The sequence below is a fragment of the Triplophysa rosa genome, linkage group LG8 (genome assembly GCF_024868665.1).
Source record: "Triplophysa rosa linkage group LG8, Trosa_1v2, whole genome shotgun sequence".
Lineage (NCBI taxonomy): Eukaryota > Metazoa > Chordata > Actinopteri > Cypriniformes > Nemacheilidae > Triplophysa > Triplophysa rosa.
In genome coordinates this window covers 7349262-7372091 of record NC_079897.1, presented here as the reverse complement: position 1 = coordinate 7372091, position 22830 = coordinate 7349262, and the positions used below count along the sequence as shown (strand labels likewise).

At 37.4% G+C, this 22830-nt stretch overlaps 1 protein-coding gene across 1 annotated transcript in view; it reads left to right on the top strand.

The window, feature by feature from the left end:
- The first annotated feature begins 5648 nt into the window (after positions 1 to 5648).
- Positions 5649 to 22830, top strand: part of grik2 (glutamate receptor, ionotropic, kainate 2) — a 232182-nt gene continuing 215000 nt past the window's right edge. Inside the window, exon 1 of the mRNA XM_057340538.1 lies at positions 5649 to 6131. Coding sequence (XP_057196521.1) covers positions 6008 to 6131 — 124 coding nt within the window. The 5' untranslated portion in view covers positions 5649 to 6007. The remainder of the gene's footprint in view (positions 6132 to 22830) is intronic.

The window sequence follows — 22830 nt, the reverse complement described above, 5'->3', positions numbered from 1 at the left end:
TTCTGGAAAACTTCTGTGCCTGTTCCAACCACATGAAAGGTTCCTGAGAGGAAGTAAGTGCTGTCAAGTGTAGTATTGGTTACCCGAGATGACTAAACTTAAAGAGCCCGTGACATGGGAGATTTGGGCGAGGACAGAACCATTGAGACCTCTCGCATTGATGGTTTCTTGAAGTGGAGAGGTAGGAGCGACTTTAATAAAATACCCCTCAGCCCCAGAACAGACCCCCAGGATGGTGAAGGACTAGGATAATGTCTCCCATCAGTGCGAGAGACAGGCGACCAAGACAAAGGGGTTACACTTACCAGTACTCTCTCATCTACTGGTGAGCTTTGACTTATAAAGGACATCCAGCAGCAAAATGTCCATGCTTGCCACAAGCACCGCTGTCTCGCCTCAGCTGCCAGCCGCATCTGCCCCACCTGCATGGGTTCAGGCTCAGGAATGTGTACTGATGCCCCTCTCCAGGGGGACAATTGGAAAATATTTTTTGACAATTTGTACAGTTTTTGTTTATTAGCGATGTACAAATATATCATAATTAATGATATTATCTAAACTTTTACTTGAGCTACATTGATGCTACATAAAAATAAATATTACCACACTAATTAGCACAAGAGAATTGTACAAGAACTTTAAAAAAAGTAGAGCGAAACAATTTGTTACACTGTGTTTTTTATCAGGCTCCCATGTTAAAGGTATTTCACATTAATGGCAAAGAGGATGTATTCATTGCCATGAAATCACTGAACCTAAACAGAAGAGCCTGATAAAAATGCACATTTTAGAAAATTTGATTCCTTAATTTACATAAACAAAACACACAAGGCATACAAACCTGTCTGTAGTCTGGTTTCTCTGGAAATGTAGAATATTGTATATTGTGCAATGTTGTAGATTGTTCAGCATTCCAGAGGAAAAAAGGATATGAAAATAACTGTTGGAAATGCTACATGTAAAAGCAGGAAGATCAGGGTTAAAACAACAAGACATAAAACAATATCCAAATCTAAAGCAAATGGTTTCTCCAATGGTTACATCGGTTTGGCATCTAACACAACATATAAATATGATGTTTTATGAGATTTTATTACAGGATCTTTGTCATGGAAGCTGCATTATGAGTGAATGGCAGTGAATGACTAAATGATATTGCTAACTAAAATGAGTCTTCTTAGTAAAACTAATGCATAACCTTCAGTTCCACTCAAGTGTAAAATCTTTTATTATAACAGCATTTTACAGTTGTATAACTGTTCATATGGGTAACTAAAATACACCCTTTCCTTCCTGTCAAAGTAGGTGCATGTGTTGTGCCCTGAACCTATTCAACTGTGTGACAGATTCATTTGTGTTTCTGATCTGTGTGTTCATCAGCAAAACACAAATAATGAAAAGGTTACAAAAGACTGAACTCACACAATTTTCCCCTCTGCTAAAACCCGCAAGCCCCTGCTCCATTAAAGTAGACACAGCACATTTATAATCTTGAGGGAGTGCCACAAAAAACACACATATCGCCCTGGATGATCAGCCATTTTGCCTGTTTGCCTCACACAGTGTTTTCCCAGTAATAGGTTGACAGATTCCAGTGAGAATGACAGGAGGTCTGAGAGTATGGGCTGATCCATCCTTTGCGGTAATCCACCTCCATCTTTGCTTGGGATAATGGGGGCGACCGGGGGCTCATTAAAGTCTACAGACTGCAGTGGATAAACTGCTGAAAGACCTTATTAGCGCTTCTCTAATTCAAAAAGCAGCTGAGGGATCTTAATAGGGATGTCACCACAAATAATTGGTGCGAACACAAGCCGTTCAAAACTAGAAATTAGTTTTGCACCACACAGGATCAGAGATAAGCCCTGTGTTGATATTTTTCCGGTTTACTCAAAAGCTTTATTGGTACAGATGTGACAAAAAATTATTGGTTTGGATTTATATCACACATCTCCCATGTCAAACACAGAAAAGAGGTATCATTCACTTATTTTAGTAAATAACTGTAACGCCCACACACGTTTCTATGCGCCAGAAGTCCCATTGTTACAACCAGTATGTATAAATGTGTTACATCAGGGTATTAAAAAATATAAAGTATATAATCGAAATGTAAACAATAGTAGACATTCCTTTATATAGTAAACAATGTTGCATGCAGACCTTCTGTATTTATTGTTTACTTCTTGTTTATGACTTTGATGTTTGTTGCACTGGCAGTGTGTTTCATTAAATGTGTATTTTTCTTCCTGTGGCAGATTAGGTGAATAATTAATTTCCTTTTCGATATGGTAGACTGGTTGTAATTAAAGAGAGCGGGAAAGCAATGAGACGCTCTGCTCTTATCACCTCCTCAGAAAGAAAGAAAGAAAGAAAGAAAGAAAGAAAGAAAGAAAGAAAGAAAGAAAGAAAGAAAGAAAGAAAGAAAGAAAGAAAGAAAGAAAGAAAGACCACACACATTCAGAGGAGCAAAAAAAGCTCACAGCACACCCGCACACACACAAGAGCAGAAAGCTGAGAGCGACGCTACTACTGTATGTCCTTTATAAGGCCCACAGAGATGTCATGGCCATTTGAAATGTGCTAGAAGCAGCCTTTCTCCATCTCATTAGTATTTGGACTACACCGCTGATTGTAAGCAAGTACAATCAGACTCTCATCCAAAACTCTGGATTAGAGAAACAAGTGTTTGTCTGTAGTGCTTATATAGCGACTGTGATGAAGCAATAATCCACTCAAGGTAAAATAAAGTGCAAAAACTCTCACTTTGCAGTTGGAGCATATAGTGTACTTAAAAAGCCCTGGCAGCGTAGCCAAGTGTTGTTTTCTGATCATTATGTTCCACTTTGATCTTATAAATGGGGTTTGGGTTTAATGCAGTGCTTGTCATTGTCACTTTATACGCAGCTATTCAATTACAATGGAGGAAGGGCAGGACAAATACCACACCGACGTCAAATTGTCACATCCTACTTTACACAATGAACATCATCGGATATGTTTATATTGCTGGTTTCTCATCTGAACACTTCCTTGTGTTGACATTTTTAGATAGTAATTGTTAGTAAAATGTCTACAAAGTTGGATAGTAACACATTACTCACGCATATTTCGTATCATAGTGACCATGCTCATAGATGGGCATTTTTGAAATAGTGTTTTGTATTAGCACACTGTATGTGGCACATCCAATCAAAATAATATGTTTTCAAATTCTTGTGTGTTTATTTTTTCAGAATTACAAGCTCAGGTCCAGACCAGAGTATGTGAGCTGTGAAAAGTGTTTGGGCACAGGAGTTAATGTAGAACATATGGAGGGATGCTGTACTGCAGTGTTTAGTTCTAAATTTGCTTAGATTATAGATTGGGAGCTAAACTCTACAGGACAACACCCCTCTTGGAGAAGATTGGACACCGCAGCCCTAGAGTAAGATAGGAGTTCTGTGTTTACTCCCAAATGAAATAGATTTCGTCAACATCAAGGAAGTTTTTTTTTTTTACATTTTTAATGTCCTTCTGTAGAACCAAAATATCACCAGAGCACAAGTAATGTCCATTAGTACAAGAGCACCTAACATTAGCACACCTCTGATGATTTGGTTGTAGGCACAAGGCTGCAGGTAATCAAAATTGTGCTGGTGTTTAGACCAATAATAACATAATTTCTTGTGTAATATTGCTTATATGTCTGTGTGTTTGTTTTCAACAATTTTGTGAAAGCTGTTGGGTAAACATGAATTTAAATTGTAACTGGAGATGTGTTTATAAATTTGATTGACTGCTATATATAGGCTATTACCATATTTACTATGGCGCCTTTAGTCATGTTTTTAATCCACAAATTGTATCAACCCTTTAAATGATGTATTGTAGATTTAACAACCGATAATTATTAAATAAATTAAGAGTTTGTGCTCTAATTGACGTCTGTGTGTGTCTTTAAGCGGCGAGTCCGATAGGAGGCGTGTCGCCTCCACGGAGCCCGAGTCTCCTCCTGCATCCATCCCACTATACTCACACACTCTATCAGCCTGTGCTGCCTCCATCAGCCGAGGTGAGGACGTTCATCTTCACCACACTTTCATCTGCTCTTTTCCTAAATCATTTTAGGACATTTAAATAACTGTCATTTTACAGACAGAACGGAATGGCCGACAGCTGCATGTAGGCTGCCTCTCGTGTTTTGTCTTTAAACAAAACTCCGACTTTAATGATCAATGTAAGCATACATGTGCGTCGATGAAAATTCTCATGTTACGCTGGTTGTATTGCCACCTTGATAGTCAAAGACTGGTTATGATGAAGTTAATACGTTTACATTACATTTACATTTATTCATTTGACAGACGCTTTTATCCAAAGCGACTTACAACTAAGAGAACACATAAACATTTTGTCAACACGCTAAACGAAAGACGTTTCTTAGTACTTGAGGAGTACTCATACTGCACAGGTGCAAGAAATCCAATGTAAAACTAAGCACAATAAAAACTACAACACAGTTTCGTGTGGGTGGTCAAAAGCCAATACTTTGCAAATCACCAGCCGCTGGGATAAAATGCCACACATTCCACAAATCAAATAATGCGCATTTTTAGAAGAAAATCTTTATTCTCTTCGTTTTTTTCTGAAACAAAGAAAAAAATCATGGTCACAGAAAACGGTGGCTGACACTTGTATCATTATTAGTGAAGGTGTTTCTTTGAGGGAAAATATTTTAATGAGTGTGAAAATACAAAAGAGTATCTGTACATTCAGCTGAGAGGTGACATCCATCGACAGCGCTTCAGATGCTTTGAGCTTTAATAGCGCGAGCGCTCTCCATAGTGCTGAAGTCATCTGCAGGACTACAGACTCGAACACTGCGCTTTACTTAAGGTGTGCACGCTCATACTCTTTAGGTCATTTGCTTGAAAGGCCTTTATTTCAAACTGCTGGCTAGCATACAGCTGACGGCTGCATTTGAAAAGCTATTTATTATATTGTTTGTGTTCATTGAAATGAACTAAATTTAATTCATAAAATCAAATTAGTGACATTGATAGCTTTGGTGACTGTTCACGATACCTTCTGTCAACTGCACACGCGCACGCACCAAATACACAGTGCAAGTACCAATTTGCGCCTTTATGGTTTCTCCGTATGTCTGTATTGACGGTGTTAAGACTGCAGCTAGTGTTAATCCTATAAAATCATGAATAATTTTCATGGCCTCTGCTGCATTCCCGGTCATTTCTATAATGTTTTATGCCATTTAATTGAAAAAGGGATACAACGTTATCACAGTTTTAGTGTGTTGGCAATAAGTTTGGTAATGTTTTTACGCAAACTAAAACTATGTAAGTTATTAGTATAACAATTAGAATAAAAAGTAAGCGTGAATGAAATGCAGATGGAGAAATGTCACAATAAAGAAAAAGTAAAGCAAGTTTTGCGGGGTGCACTGGCTTGTGTTTGTGCAACTGCTACAATTCTTCTGAAAATATAGCCTAACATATTTAAGTAGTCTGTAGTTTTAGCATAACAGAAAACTTGTCCACAATTAACTATGGATTTTAAAGGGAAGTATCTGAACATGATGTCGTTGAACAGATTTCAAGGATCAGGCACATCAGAGGGTTTTTAAGGATTGAGTGTACTATAAAGATGTGAGTGGACAGCGGCTCAGCTGCGCTCGGCTCGACGTCAGTTTCAGTGTAGCAGTGCAGTAGAGAGCATTGCATGAGCAGCCTGCTCGCATTTCCACAGCGATTGCCTCTTGGTCCACGATACCACCTCAGATCACTCATTCCTCTATTGCTCCACTCTTTCAGACATGGGTTTCTCCAGGATTTGCCGTCTGTAACATGGACGTCCGAGCGGAAGGTTGCTCCTTTGCGCAGTAAGTCGGACACGCAGAGCATCGCTGATGGAGTGTCCTCTCCTCTCTCCGTGACCATGCCGTGATAACGCCACTGAACAAAAACACCTCGACAGCAGATATTAGTGGGAATCTTATGGGAATGACATGCAGCGCATCACAGGCAACATGACGATTTCCTTTCCTCTGAGAACTCGTGAGAAAATCAGGCTTGTTCTGCTTTTACTGTGTGTGGGATATTCTCACGGGATGCCACACGTGTTACGATTTGGTAAGATATATATATTTTTACAAAAACACATTTGGAGTTGTTGTGCATGCTGTTTGTCACTTAACGTCTGAATCCGTTGATGTTTCGGCGGCGTTGCCGCTCCGTGAACGTGTCTGTGTTAATATAACATCTGAAGCTTGGATGTTGAAAGCGAGATGCTATCTCATTTAAATGTACTTACTTAAAAACAGTTGAAATGCACGCATACATGTTGTTTCAATGAAAATGTGTAGAGAAAGCTACTTTTCCAAACTTTAGTTTTGTGCCCCCATCACACATGAAGAAGTTGCATACAGGTTGTGTCGGATGTAAAACCTCTCGAAGTAAAGTAGCCTAAACAAGCTTTGATGGTGCGTAGGATTGTATCCTTTAAAGACATGATTACAATCTCATGTTCCATATTGTTTGTAAATGTTTTATTAGAAAATCGTGCCTGTAAGCTGTTGGACTGAGCAATCTTCTATTCTATTCTATTCTATTCTATTGCTCTTTCATGTGTTCAGGGTGGGATAAAACTCTAAACGTCACACTGAGTGGGTTACACATAAAATAAGGCAGAGTGTGTATTAAGAAACCAGTGAGATTTTATGTATTTTAGTTTTGGTTTGGTACAGCCTTTTGTAAGAACATGTTGACTAATCTTTACAATGTTTTATTTACTATAATTATAGTTTGAAATATAAAGTTATTTTGTGTGAGCATTCATCGCATAGATGTTCTTCTGCATGTTGCTATTAGCAACCATTTAATGAATGCTTTGAGGAAGGCCATCCAAGCTTATAGCATCACCTCTCAGAATGGAGACACAAGATCCGTGGTTTTCAAATTGAGTTGTAGTCTTATTGGGAGCAACCACACATAAATCCTTGAGATTTATTATCATTAACAACAAGAGATTAAAATTTCCTAAAGAAGAAATGTCCAAAAACATCTGTACTAATATCAGATGTTGTCTCTAAGGTAAGAGCTGTCTAATGTTCTCCTTTTCCAGTCTCAATCAATACAATCAAATAATGTCAAATACACCCCGGGGATTTCCACAGCATAGCCCAGGGCTGCCTTTAATTATATGATTTAATAAGCCGCTTTTCCTCACTTCACCACGACGAACACACTGAAAGCGGCACATAATCATAGACCAGCAGTATTTTTGTCCTCAGATGTTGCCTTAAACTGTGGAACTAATGTAACATAATATCTGTGGAGAGATTTTCCGAATTTAGTTTATCATTGCTTTGCACGGATTGCAATTAGAGGAATGGTAAGCATGCTTTGCAGCACAAGGGAATAATTTGAAGCCTGCAAACAAACATTTACAGCGTTTGCACTTTAATTGTTGGAATGCGTTTTTTTTTATTTTTAGCTTTTCTCATTTTTAGAAATCTTCTTATAGCATTCTGTATAGTCACAACTACAAATTGAAATGACTTATGACTGCAAAAAATATAAAAATATTATAAAAAATAAAACATTCCTTATGAATGTACAATGTCATACAGTATATGCAGTACTATTTAATAAATCAAACATGTAATTGTCATGGTATTACAAAACATATAGTAACAGTAATTATATTAGGAATGGATACAGCTGAGATTGTGAATGTTGGCTGTTTTTATCGCATGCGTAAGAGAAATACTGAAGCAGATTGCACTATTCTTAGTGTCACATAAACGCTTGTGAGCTTTAACTCGTGCAATATTAGACCATGCAGGCGAGTTAGGTCTTGAAACTGCAGCTGCTTTTGTGCAGAGATGTATAATATTGGATATGGAAAGATGGAAAAAACTGAACGAATGTTACTGTCTTTTGCATGTGTCATCAGATTCTGCATTAGGAAGCGTTGGTATGTGACAACATCTGGCTCTCAGCCACTGGCCCACTGTCCTCTGTGACTTTACACTTGGAACGATAATTCATATCACTTCTTTCTGAAAAATACATTTTCATATCTATTACATACAATGTTTACATTTATTTCAGTTAAATCACCGTAAGTAAAATATTTTGTATATAAATGACTAGTAATAGTTAATAGCTAGTTATGGTATTTCATAAAATTCCACAAACAAGCATTTTTTGTATACTTGTAACAAAAATGTAATAAATTACCTACCTTAAACGTGTCAATCTGAGAATCAAGAAAAACCTTTAGATAGTTAGTCTATTGAGGTAGCTTAATATTTATTATAGCGTCAATTTTGATATTGTGTTGGCTTCAATTAAATTGTTTTGAGAATTTTTTTATGGATATATTATTTTGATTTAAATTATTAAAGATAGATTATGTAAATGGTGAAATAAACTATTAACAAGTAATATGTAAATTCCCTGAGTTCCCTGAATAGCAGTGTGATAGTGTTGCGCTATCAAAAAAAAGGGGTGTGAGTTTGGGTGGGACTATCTGGTTAGCTGACCAGTGATAGATGGGGAAGGTGTTCTTAAAATCAGTTTAAAAGCAATTCATATTTTAGAAAATTTGTTTGGTGACACTATAGATTCAGATATTAGACATTTTAGCTAATCTTCAGGTTTTATCAGAAATACATCACATTACACTAAAATATTCCTAGATTTTCGCTTTAGTTAAACATACAGTTTTGATTACGTTTCAATTAACTGTGGCATGTAAACTGCTCCTATGGCTTGGCAAGTTCTTGTACCTTCTTTGTATTTTTGGACTTTATTTTTGGTATTTTTTTCTACATTTTATTTCCGTTTGCAATTTGAAAGACTATGTTTTATTAAATAGCTTTTAAGAGAGATAAGGAAGATGAAGTAAGCAAATATGTACGAACAAGCCATCACAGAGAGCTTGGCTGTCATTGACAATTAACTCACTAACACATAAACACACAGTTGTGTGAAAACCAGACTGGGATAATAACAACCAGAGCTGATCAGATCATAAAATAAACAAAACCACACAAAATGCGTATAGCTGCCTGCTCAAAAACATACCATTGGTCCAATAGGACAGGGCAGAAAATTCCCGAACAAAGCCTGGCCATCAAAACAAAATAGAAGTCCTCAAACAAGCTGTGCAGAAGTAACAATGCTAAAATGTCTGGAAGCTCTCAAACATGAATTCAGATTTTATATAAATAAATAAATAAATATATATATATAATATATTATATTATATATATAAAAATACCAAATATATATATTATGTTAATTGTATTAGGACAGTTTTGACAGTTTATTTTGAAACACTCCATCTCTCTGCTATAGTTTATCTAAAAGAAAAATGACTTAAGAACGTATATCGGGCCCTTTAAACAAACAAACAGATTGCAGTGTCATTAGACAGAACAAAAATGACACCCTGCATCCTTCAATAGCCCATATATACCATTAAGATGTAAACAACACCGGTCCAGAACAACTTGTTTTTTAATTTTTAAAACCCTTTGATGTCGATGCATTCCAGACAATCACATTTTATGACACATTTAAGAGTGGCGAAATAGCATTTATTATTTTAATTAATAAAACTTACACAAAAATACTTAAATAAATACTAATACTAGTATACAAAATTTGTTTTAAAGGTTTCAGCTCCCTGAGGCTGGAGTTGATCGATCTGCCCTGAGTGAGGTCAGAAGTCTAACTTTGAGTGCTGTTCCAGACATTTATTTCCAGGTTTGAAGTAGAAAATATCCAAAATCCTAGTTTGTCTTGCAAAACTGTTTTCATCTAAAAAACCCACTTCTTCCACACTAGATTTTTCAAAAGCTGCTCTCACACTAAAATGTCTGTTCCTTTACTGTGCATGAGTAAAACGTAAGACATTTCAATATGTGTACAGTAGTCTCCGTCAGGCAAAAGTTGTAAAAGCGCATGAAAACAACTCCATTGCAGCATCGTCCATCTTGCTTCAGGCTGAATGGCTTACATGACTGTGACACATAATAAAAAATGTACCTCTGCTTTCGAAAGCCTACGTTTTCACAGTCCACACAATATTTATGCATTTGGCAGACGCTACTTACATTGCATTATCCTATACATTTGTTTCTAAGTATGTGCAATCGCCTGGGATCGAACCCATGACCTTGGCGTTGTTAATAGGATGCTCTTACCACTGAGCTAAAGGAAAGATATCCGCTTTGGAGAGCATTTTCAAAAAGCTCCCTTTTTGTTGACACAAACACTCTCAGTGTGGACAGAAGGCCAAAGCCTTTTTAAATGAAAACGTATTTGTGTGGACAAGGCCTTAAGATGTTAAAGGTGGTTAAATGTTTCCCTCAGTGTGGCTGTCCTTCTGCAGCAGTGCTGACTGTTCGTTCTCACCATGACCTCATGATGCAGGCCTGCTTCATCAAGGACGTCCAGTATGTGACCTTGAGAGACAAAAGAGTCCATCACAGCTATCTGTAGTTGTTTATATGCTGAGCACAGAGCTGAAAGTTCATATCTCATGTTTCAAGGTCTTCCAGCATCTTAGACAGTTGTAATATCACCAATGATGTGAAGTCCTAGATGTGGTTTACAATGTAGTTTATTGAGAATAGTTCATAAACACAATGTTACTAAAGGCAGGCCTTCAATGTCTCTAAAATTGTTTGATTATTTCCAGTATATGAACAAACAACAAGGACATCTTTGACTTTCTGAAGGCTCAGGTACTCTCTTGAGTTGACTTTGAAAGTGGCAACTCTTTTTTTAAAAGCATAGCGATGGAAGGAAATGTGGGATTTTTGTGAGTGGTATTTGTCAACTAATGTGATGATAATCTGTTGATAAGAGATTCTTTACCATGGAAATGTTATTCTTGTTACTCTGCTCTGCAAATTCCTGCATGAAGGCAGGCAGATTCGGTAGTGAGTTTAATGTTCTAGTTTTTGTCCAATGGGATCCAAAAAGCTGTTGATCTTTATTCATACAGTATGTTCTTCTAATCTACCAGTAAACTTTTTAGCTTGTCTTGTTCATACTTGAAAATGACAGTACATACTTGTCATTACCTGTAAATATGTTTTGTGTTTACCCATACAACTTTGCAGACCGACTTTACAGCAACGGCTTGTATCAAATCAATTTACACTCCACTAGACCACTATTGAACTGAAACATACAATACAGCATGGACGCATTTTAATTACTGCCAATGACCTATATAAATTAATTTACTCTCATTGGTTATTCAAGCAAACCTCCACTCTGATCTTTCTCTGGATCACCGATCAAAATGCTTTTCCATAATTACAACGTCAATGAACAACTAAACGCCTTGTTTTTTTTTAACTCAGCTCAAAATCAGCTTGAACACAAATTAATTTCTTAACTGTCAGTCAGTTTTCTCACATCGAAGAATAAAGCCAACAGCCATTCATTCTGCATTCAGCAGCTACCACAGATGAACACCTAGCCAGACCCTGAAAAACCAGACCTTGATTTAACCACAATCTGTTTGGGAAACTTTAATGAAAGCCAACTCAGCTTGTTGACATGTTTCTACACGCCTTTTATTGATTCTATGAATGTACATTTGAGAATTGGATGGACGGAAAATGTAGTGGGCTGTTTATATAAACCCCTAAATCAAAGTATTAGTACTACAATCCTTAACATAATATTTTCATGAGATTTAGTTGGATACTAAAGACCTCTTAATTCCTCCTCTAACAGACGCCCTAAATAAATAGGGTGTCTAATATATCTTCCCCTTTCCACATCCTTCTTGCAGATTACATGAGTTTGTGATATCTTGAAATGTACAGTATGTTCAAATGAGTGTAGTCAATATTCTGTGGTTGCAGTATTGATTTTATAAGTCAGAAAAGAACAATGCAGTTGCTTGCTGTCCAGTAACTGTTTGTATTTGTGGGTAAAATGATTGAATACCTTATATAAGGAGTGTTACTGACAATAGGCATTCATAGCTTGGGTATTCCTGTCTCTGCTTCATAACATTAAAGAGTAGATGTTAGATAAGTGCATACATGGATGTGAGGATTGAAGTGTGCCACCGAGATATAGACCTGGAGCAGTTGCCATTTGCAGTAGCAGTCTCTTGGTAGAGAATTGCTGCAGCTGTTGGGGTGGACAATGAAACTGCAGGAGAATGGGGTGTCAGTTACATTCAATTTTATTTATATAGCGCTTTACATACATTCACAGCTTTACATACAGTACATTTAGGCAGTGGTTACTACATATCGTAAAGAGAAGTAAATATGAAGAAATTAAATCCAGAAGCTGGGTGTAAATAAATAGAAGCTAAGGTACCATTTAATACACATAAAAGAATCAACTGAGAGATAAAATGATGTAAATTAGGTCCAGATTTAATTTTATGCTCTTGATATTTCAAAGTCTAAGTTTCCAGTTTTGAGCATTGGCAGAATGGCACAGCCTCTTTAAATGAACCAAGAGCAGTGATTTATTCCTATGGTGTAACCCCAGCAGACAGCAAATGGGCGAGAAAGAGAGAGAATTAGTTAAGACAGAAGCAACAGCAAACGCCTGCCAGTGAATACAGCAAGTCGTAGACCGGCTGGCTCCCCAGCAGGAGTTGCATTGAATTGCTTTTAGAGGCAGAGTTGCAGGCGGTGAAGCAAATGGTAATTCCATTTCAGTCACAAGATTTCATTCTCAGCTTGGCTGAGTTAAAGATCTCTATCGCTGGGTAAAGATGTTCTGTTCCTACGTTATGAAGAGGTTTGGCTTATCATACATATGTATACATTTGTGTGGTTCTGATGCTCAGAAGATTGCCTCTAGGTATAGGTCATTCTGTGTTCTTATAATGAGAAGAATAACATAGGTCAATCAATACATTTTGTGTACACAAAATTATCAACAACAACCCTTCTTAAGCTTTTTTAAATGTATAGTGGTACTTAAAAATCTGTTTTGTTATTTTATTAGATTCTTTTCAGTATCATTTTAGTGTGTTATGTTTTAGTATATGTATATTTGTGACCCTGCCTCTGAAAACCATGCTAAAGTCTCAGAATCAAATTCTGAGATACAGTTGTGGTCAAATGTTCGCAAATGCTATATATATGAACTTACGTATGTGATCACCTACCTGTGATTTCCTAGTGATCCTGAAGACCTTGATTCGCTTGCTCTGGTGTGTTTGATCTAGGTTGGACATAATTCTCCAGGGCAAGCTTTGAAGAACCCTGGCATAACATCATGAGTCAAGAGCTTCAGATAATTTTTAAATCAACGGCACGAATGGGAAAAGTGATTTTGAGTGTCAAACAGGTTTGTTTGAGTATTCATGTAACTGCTGATCTGTTATTTTCATGCACAATAGCCTAAAGAGTCTCAGAATTAAAAAAAATCCACTGAGAAGAAGTTCTGCAAACAGAATTGCTGTGTGGATGAGCCTAAGCAACGGAAAATGGCTGACAGAAAGCCTATGGTAATAGACATAACTCAGAACGGAAAATGGGCTACTATATAAGTCCACATTGGGTGCCATTTTGTCAGCCAAAGGACAGAAAGCTCAGGCTGCAGAGGGCACTGGTACACCAACTTGATTGTGAAGAAGGAAAATGTTAGCCTGGTCTGGTGAATCCTAACTTCTGCCGAAGCACACAAATGGTGGAGTTAGAATCAGGCACCAACAGCATGAATACTGTGCATGGACCTGCCTTATGTCAACAGTAATGGTTGTTGGAGGTGGTGTAATGGTGGGCAATCTTTTTTTGGCTATCTTATCAATAAATCATAGCTTAAATGGCACTATGTATGTGTTGTTGCTGACCAAGCACTCATTTTCGATAACTCAGCTTGGTACATTCGGATAATCTGACTGTAGGGTACATTCACAAGGTCCATGTTCCATCCAGGAACATGGTTAAGATCTGCTGCCAGAAATCAATATGAATGCAAAGTCAAAGGCCTAGATATCGGAAAGTACTTTCACTGTGGCTAGCCAGTCTAGGGAATTTCTTCTGATATGCTATGAATCCGGTTCTGAAATGTCATATTAAATGTTGGCCCGGCATTGAGAATGTTAGCAGTACTCTGGAGGCATGGGGTTCAGGGCTGTCATTCTTTAATGCAGGCTGTAGGCCACTCCTTGAAGAACGATCAAGAAGTTCGAATGAATAATGAGAAACAAAAAGTCTTCAAGCCGAGGTTGACATAGTGTGAATAGATCTACGAAAGTGTGTGTATCAGCATCAGTTTAACCTCGTATTGTAGGACGTCAGTGAGAGAAAATCTTTAATCCTTTCTTTCTTTTATCCTCCTCTCCTCATTCTTCCCTTCCAGTTATCAGTTGAAACTGCTGAATCAATAGCCCGTCCAGTACCTCACAGCCCAAACAAAATCATATTTACCAGCAGATGGGAGTAAATCAGGGGGCTTATTAAATGCCAGCTTTTCTGGCCAAGACACCCCTCTCCCCTCATGACATTTAAACTAAGATTTCGACTAAACAGGAAGGGCAAGATGAAGTTACACAAAGATGGATGGAGGGGCTAAGAGAGATGCTTATTTTGTCTCAAACATGTTCAAACATTTTATAACGTGCTCTTTTCACTGGCCTTGGGAGACCATTCTTTGATGTCACTCATCTGCCTTTGTTTTTTTTTAAATCATTTTAATTATCATATGAACACACAGTATGTTAAAGTCTTATAAATGTCATTTAAAGTAACTTGATTCATTTGATTGCTACTTTCTCCAAAATCTCGCTCTGCTTATATCACAATGTGTCTGTTCTTGCTGTGTAATTGTTAACATTTTTCATGATTACTTGATTTCCAGTGAAGAAGTAAATTCTTCTTTTTCATGAATTTGTGGCTCGCTGATCATTTTCCATGTACTGTGATCCGTTTTGAAGGAAAAACAGACCAATATTTAAACAATTTCATTCTAAAATAATATTTTTTTAATCCTGAAGGGCCAGCTGAGAGGTTAGTCAAATTATTACATAGCGAAGGGATTGAAACATCCTGATCTCTCTGAAAAATGTAACTTTATAACGTAATTTCATGAGGTGTCAGTTTTGTATAAATTTGTACGATGTCGAAACATACAGTTTTTGGTAAAATGCAATTTCCTGTATAGCTCAGTGGTTAGAGCATGGTGCAAGCAATGTCAAGGTCATGTGTTTGATCCAAGGGACTGCACATAATCAGAAACAAAAAATAGTTTTTTGTCATGTAATTGTGTTGGATTAAAACTGTGTGCGCTAATGTTGCCATTACCCATCAGCATTATAAGGACATCGATTTTCTTGCGGCTTCAAAATAACTTTTCTCATAAACATTACAGCACATGGGTATTTCTGGGCTGCATTGTTAGGCTTTCCTCAGGTATAAAACAACTCTTCAGTTTAGTCTATTTAGTTTGAGGGATCACAGTAAGCATATAAAAGGACCCAGCAAACACATTTATGTTGTGGCAATGTTGGTGCCACGTTCCATTTTGGCAACATTGCCCTCTACATGTTGGCAAAATTGTGATGCTAAAGGGCCATGGCAACTGTGAGACAATGTTCAGATTTCTTTTATTAATCCTTTCATAGCAAATAATTTCTGTGTGTTACCAATTTCTGCTATTCATTTTGTTTGTAGCCACAACATCAATATAGAAAATTATGCAACTTCTTAACAGTTATTATAATTAAAATAATTAATACTCTAAACTTTACGGCTGATATTTGCGCTTTAGTACAGTAAAGTGGAAATGTCATTTACAACTCAGGCACAACATAAAGCAATGGCTCCGAAGACGGGTTAAAAGACAACATTGTGCCAGCATTGTGACAACCTTTACCCCACAACATAGAAGCATCATCCTTTTGATCACATTGTTACAACGTGGTTAAACGGTTGCCTGCGTTGTGACAACGTTGCTGGGAATTCACCCAAAATAAAAAGTAGTTCTGGTCATGAAGTCCAATCAAAAACACCCAAAAAGCACAAGAAAATTACAAAGTGCTCTATTTCATGTGGTGTAAAGTTCAAAAGATGGCAAATAAATATATTCACCAGGTATCAATCAAAGCTTTTCATCTCATTTGCACTTGAGGTGATCGACAGAACCCAAAGATTGAGCTCTTCTCAAATTTTGCCACTTAAGGAAAACAGTAATAGTAAATAGGCTCGAGAACAATTTCATGACAAAGATTGATATTTTAGGATAAAATGTTTGCCTATTATCAATAACTTCCTGGGGTTATGTATGTGTATTCATGTTTAAGCGTGCATGTTTGCATTTGTATATCTCCACCAGATTCATGTCAAAGCTATTTCTCTGTTTCATGGTTAATGGTGTAATCTAGTTTCTCTGGATCCCTGCAGAGTATGCTATCACCCTGGGAGCAGAAGAACTCAATATGACTCCTCATTCAGCGTTCAGGCTGGGTTGAGAGGAATCACGTACTGAAAGCAGTGTGCTTTCATGTGTGTGTGCGTGTGTGAGAGTGTGTTCCTCTACCGTAGGATGGGAGCAGAGCTTTGATTTCCCCAGATGTCACAGTCAGGCTTCATCAGTCCTTTGGAAGAGAAGACTTGAGAGAAGAGTGAGACTTGAGAGAGCAAGAGAGAGAGAGAAATAAATAAAGGATGTTTCCCCTTAAATTAAACATAATTCTAAAACGCTCAGCGAGACTTTGGGGACATCTCTCGCTCAGTACTTTCTCAACTAGAGAGCGTGCTGTTTAGGAGAGCGTCTTGAGTGTCTCAGATTGTGTGTGCAGTTGAAAAGTGTTGAGGAATGTAAATAAGTGCTGTATACTTCAGGGAATAGATCTGAGTGGATGTTTGAAAATCTCCACAGATCTGCAGCTCTGTAATAGGATACTGAGTGAGATTTACTGCGGATGCAAATGTAACAATTCATTCTCACTTTGATAACACTTCATTCAGATTGTCTTTAATGCAAGGCTCAATACAGTCGCTGTGCAGTTGCAGTGTACAGTCAAATTGAATGAATATTACAAAGCTCTTGGAGCTTACCTAGAGCTTCTCTGTGGCTTAAATTCAGTGTTGCAGATCACTTCATATGAAAAATTCAACGAGGATCACTAAAGACCAAAAATAATATAAATATGCATAAAATCCATGGTGTAATAGTCTTGGGCCGAGACACTAAAATGTGTAAAATGAGTGACTAAACCGTTTTGGGCATCCGTAAAGGACTGTTGGGCTATTGCATTCCTTCTCAAAACATGCCATAATGTACAGTCAATATAATTCCTGTCAATTTTGACTTTTCAGATGTGTGTGATGTGATCTGTGATCTGACAAGACCATTGGTAGCCCCATTAGAGGTGTTCTGTGCTAAACCTAATTGGAATTCATTCATTTGTATGGAAAGATATGCTGGTGCAGTGAATTCTCCCCTCTCGCCGGGTGATCTTTGAACTCTTTCTGTTGGTAAATGAGTGTGACATGACATTACACACAGGTCACAGCTCTCAGGACCTTTCACAGCTCATTATTACATGCATGATGATGTCAGCTGTACAACTTCACTAAACTCAGTAGAAGAAACTGTAAAAATGTTCAGTGCTATAATAAGTATATAACAAACATCAAGAAGTATATAATATATAAATATATTTAAATTACATTATGAATAATGTACAAATCACAAACATTGTACACAACAACTATGGCCTCATATTTTTATTTTGCATAAACAATATTTCATAAATAAAATGTACTTGGTTATTTTCTAGTGCAGATATTCAAAGATAATCAATAAATCATGCTAACGATCCAAGCTCTCATTGTCAAGGTTTCTTCTGAAATTAAATATCTTATTAATAATCCACAGAAATTTATGAATTGCTTCATAAAACTGATGTTGCATTGAACGCTAATAGCGATTTGAGACAGTATACGTATGTGACAAATGAACGCGCTGAGTAAGAAAGCATGTAGCAGTGATACTTTGGAGCACACTTTGGAGTCTCAGCGGTACTCACAGATGGCCACAGAGATGGAGAGAGAAAGACTCACTGTCAGACTTTTATTATCTGATGAGTGAGCGTGGACGATGTCAAACACACTGACCGTGAGCTCTTCACATTCACCTCTGCATTTCCACTTACTTTGATCGGTCTAAATCAAATCGGGTGGATGGATGGACCAGAACACCGCACTCTAAAAATGCTATGTTATTATAACAATTGGGTATAGATGAAGCTATGCTGGGTTCTTTCGATCCAAAATGGTGGGTTCTTTTAGCTTCTTTTAATGTTGGGTCAAAACCATTTTCTGGGTTCATTTAACCCAGCTGTTGGGTTTGTCCCTTTTTGACTTATATTCAACCCACCTTTTTTTAGATAGATTGACCAGGCATAGGATTGAAAAGTGCTAAAATAGTGCTAATTCAGTTCTCAAAGACAGGCTTTCTGTCTTTATAGATTGTTGTGTTTACAGTAAAGGCTGATGGGAGAATGTGCAGTGGAGCTAAAGCACAGATGAGTCTTTCTTTCTTCTCATCAGGTAGAACTTCCTCTTTCTTCACATGCTTGACCAGTCCGATTCACCCGGCTCACAGATTGATGATGAATACCCAAGCATAGCTAAATCAAATTACGCGTACCCTGTTAGCATCAGGAACAAGACGACAAAGCACAAACAAAATGAAAGCTGCTTCCTTTCAGGTCCAGAAAACAGGCACAGTGTGTTATAGCAACCAAACCTAAAGTCCCATTAGCTGAGGACTGTTTTTACGCACACTCCTGTATATAACAACAAAACTCTTTTATTTCATCTCCCACTCCCATTCTTTAATATTTTTTTCCTCAGAACTCTCTTTCTGCTTTGATTTTTTCTTTTGGTTTGGAACAAAACCTTACAAACAGATATAAAAACCAGGATAAAGTATCAGACTTTCGAGTGAGAAGCTTGAAACAGACCTCAATTAATTCATTTTTTACTCAAGTAGTTATTTTTCATTACTTCCACTGGTTTGCAGAGTTTTGGATATCTGCAGGTATGTGATTGTATGTGAGTTAAAGGGGTCATATGACATGGCAAAAACGAATGTTATCCTTTGTTTTAGATGTAATGCAATGTGTATACACAATTTAAGGTTCAAAAATGCTGTATTTTACACATACTGTGAATGTTTGTATCTCCTCTTTGCCCCGCCTCTCTGAAACACGCAGATTTTTAACAAAGCTCGTCGCTCTGAAAAGCGAGGTGTGCTATGATTGGCCAGTTAACCAGTGTGTAGTGATTGGTCGAATACTGCAAGCGTGTGACGGAAATGTAACACCTCTTACCATATTTGGAACATCAGGTTCCAAAGCAATTGTACTGACAGGTACGCCCACCTTACTTGCGTATACATTTGGGCGGTCTTGGTTAAATCATACCACGAACTGACGTAGATTTGTGGGGGTGTGGTTACACGAGGCGTTTCAGGCAGGTCTGGGTGAGCATTCGCTTTGAGATAGAATGCATCTTTTGTTCCGACACTTTAATTTTTGCAATTTTACATGCATGGGCAATTTATAACACACCAAAGACACAGAAAAACACGTATTTTAAGACCCCTTTAAGTTTTCAGTCTCCAGTTTTCGTCTACCCAAAAAATGGCAAATGCTGCCATCATTTACTTTCTTCTGTGGACCAAAAACCGTAATTAGCTTTTCTGCACAATGAAATTTAATAAAGACAAGAGTTGTTTTTAAACCTTACCAAATACGAATGAAAGAATAGCTTTCATTCACAAACATTAAAGATTTCTCATTACTATTCATTATATAGTTCATTTCATGACTCTCTCTCTCTCTCTCTCTCTCTCTCTCTCGCTGTATTTCTATAGTCATTATCTTGTGCTGTTTCAGTGCTGCTCAAATTTGCTTTAATTGTGACCAGGTTGTCTCTTTCTCTTTCTGTCTCTGAGCCTCTTAATAATGGATGCCAGAAAACATTAGGTGCTTTAGCACAGAAATTAGCACTTGACCTTTGCTTTCAAAAGAAGATAATGTCTTCACAGTCACTGAGGAGGAAGGCTGGCCGTTTCCTCCCTGAGGTTAAGAAGACAGACATTACAATTCTCACCTTTGATGGGAGAGAGAATTGCAGGCGAGCAAGAAGGAGAGAGAGAATGGGGCTGACACAATGCAAGTGTCTTTTAGCTTTCTCGTTCCTTTTGTTAGATCGAACCCCCCCAAGCGCTAATATTATGAGATATACATGGGTGACCAAAGCACAAAAAAATCCTTCTGATGAAAGCATTAACATCAAAACAGATCCCTCAGGCAGCACACGCTAAAATAAAGTCATGAAGTATGAGAGTTGAGGGTATATTACAAGAAGGCGGATATAAAGACAGATAGATTAAAAAAAGGAGGAGAGAATGGAACTGGGGAATCATGATTTCCTCCTTTCTGCCGATAAGAGCTTGGCAAATGGAGAGATAAAGGCCTATTCAGAGCCCTGCATGTGGAGTCGGAGGAAATTAGGGGGAGGGGGACGCACGAGCAGAAAAGGCGGCTTTCATCGGCCCACAAGTCTGCGAATTTCCGCAAATACACGCAACGGTTTCCTTGCATAGAAACGAGCGTGTGGAATCGCTTTTTCATTAATGGATGACAAACAGTGACATGCACGGTTTCAGACCCAGAAACAGAGGTGGGTAGAGTAGCCAAAATCTTTACTCAAGTAAAAGTACAAGTAACTAGAGAAATTGTTACTCAAGTAAAAGTAAAAGTCACTATTTTAAAAATTACTTGAGTAAAAGTAAAAAAGTATGCAATGAAAAAACTACTCAAGTACCTAGTTACTTAGTATCTGATTATATAGGCCTACTACATTAAATTAATATTAACGCCAATATTTTAATATTACATTTTAATCAATATTTTTAATTATCATAAGCAGATATCTTTGCGATATATAGAGAGACTAAATAATAGACAAACACAGAAGAGACAAGCATTTCTGTAAATTTAATCTAGTCCTGATGTCAATGTAGTTTACAAAACTTATTTAGAATAATAGACCATGTCAAACTAAAGCATGAACTAAACTCAGAGCATTTCCTAAGATGATCTAGAACATCTGCAGTGCTCTCTTAAATGAAATACACACTTTTGAACAAAGCTCATGTTTTCTCGTGTTGTGTCACGTGTGTGTTGTGAAACGCTCTTACCTGTAAACAAACAGTAAACAGTGAACCACACGCCCAGTTATTTTCCTTCTGTTCTTCAAATGTATATTTCTGCAAGCCCACGTCTGTGTCTGACAGGTAACGCGCATGTTGCTGTGTCTGACGAACAGGTCGCGCGGGTGCGCGCAAATGGCGGGCATTTATCATCGCTGGCAAACAATATGACACATTTGCAGTTTTGATTGTATAGATATAGATTCATATCCACTTCATCCAACGCTCTTTGTGTTCTGCGTGTTCTTAAGTTTCGCGCTACGAGGAGTGAGTAATCCTGCTTCAGATGATTCAGATCGTGCTGCGAACTGAACAAATCATTTGAACTGATTCATTAGCCTATTCAAATGGTTTTGCCAATTGTTCAATTAATGCTTTCCAAAGAATCGACTCAAAAGAATCGATCACTCGGGAATGCCCGTAAAAAGAGACGACAACCTTGAAATAAACAACGCATTTTATAATGCATATTTTAAAATGAAGTAACGAAGGAACGTCACGCAATGTAAGTTATGTAACGAAGTAAAAGTACAGATTTTCTATTAGAAATTTACTCAAGTAAGAGTAAAAGTACACACTTTTAATTTTACTTAAAAAGTACATATTCTTCAAAATGTTACTCAAGTAAATGTAACGAAGTAAATGTAGCGCGTTACTACCCACCTCTGCCCAGAAAGAGATATCAGTCAGAAGGCAGGTCGAGAGAGGATTCGGCCCCAAAGCCTGCTGGGAGACATGTTTGCTCTGAAACTGTGATGACGTGAAGAAAAGAGAGGAACATTTACTGACCTTATAAATTAAACATGCACAAATATATATATATATAGCCAGTGGGAGAAAAAGTAATCATCTGTGCTTTGTGATTTGTTGGTGTCACGAATGTGGTGAGACGTGGAAGGAGAACCCAAGCGCAGGACAGCGTGTACAAAAACTCAAAACTTGAATTGACAAAAAACAAAGGACCCACGATGGGGAAAACCCAAAATGAATAATATTAAGGACAAAAACAAAGACTTCCAGCAAGTGGGCAAAACAAGGAATCAGGATAACTTAAACTAAAACTTCACAGGACTATGACAAGGTGTTTCATCAAGAAACACAAGGCATCAAGATACAACGTAAGTATATACAGTGGCTTGCAAAAGTATTCATCCCCCTTCATTTTATTCACATTTTGTTATGCTGCTGCCTTATCTTAAACTACTTTAAATGATTATTTTTTTACATGAATCTACACTCCATGCACAATAATGACAAAACAAAAACTGATTTTTGACAGCTTTGCAAATTTATTAAAAATAAAAACAAAAATAAGTACATTGCATAAGTATTCATACCCTCAACTCAGAAAATGATTATAGCGCCTTTACAGACTCAAATCTTTTTGGGTATGATGTGAAAAGCTTTACACATCTGCATTTGTCAATTTTCTGTCATTCTTCTCCTCAGATCAGTTTCCACTACACTTTACTGTTAAGACGGTATTGTACAGGTGTTGAGCAGTGCTTGTTTTTCTCCAGACATGATGCATGAATCTGAGATTCATCAGACCAGAATATTTTGTTTCTGACAGCTTGAAAGATTCGTTGAAGTA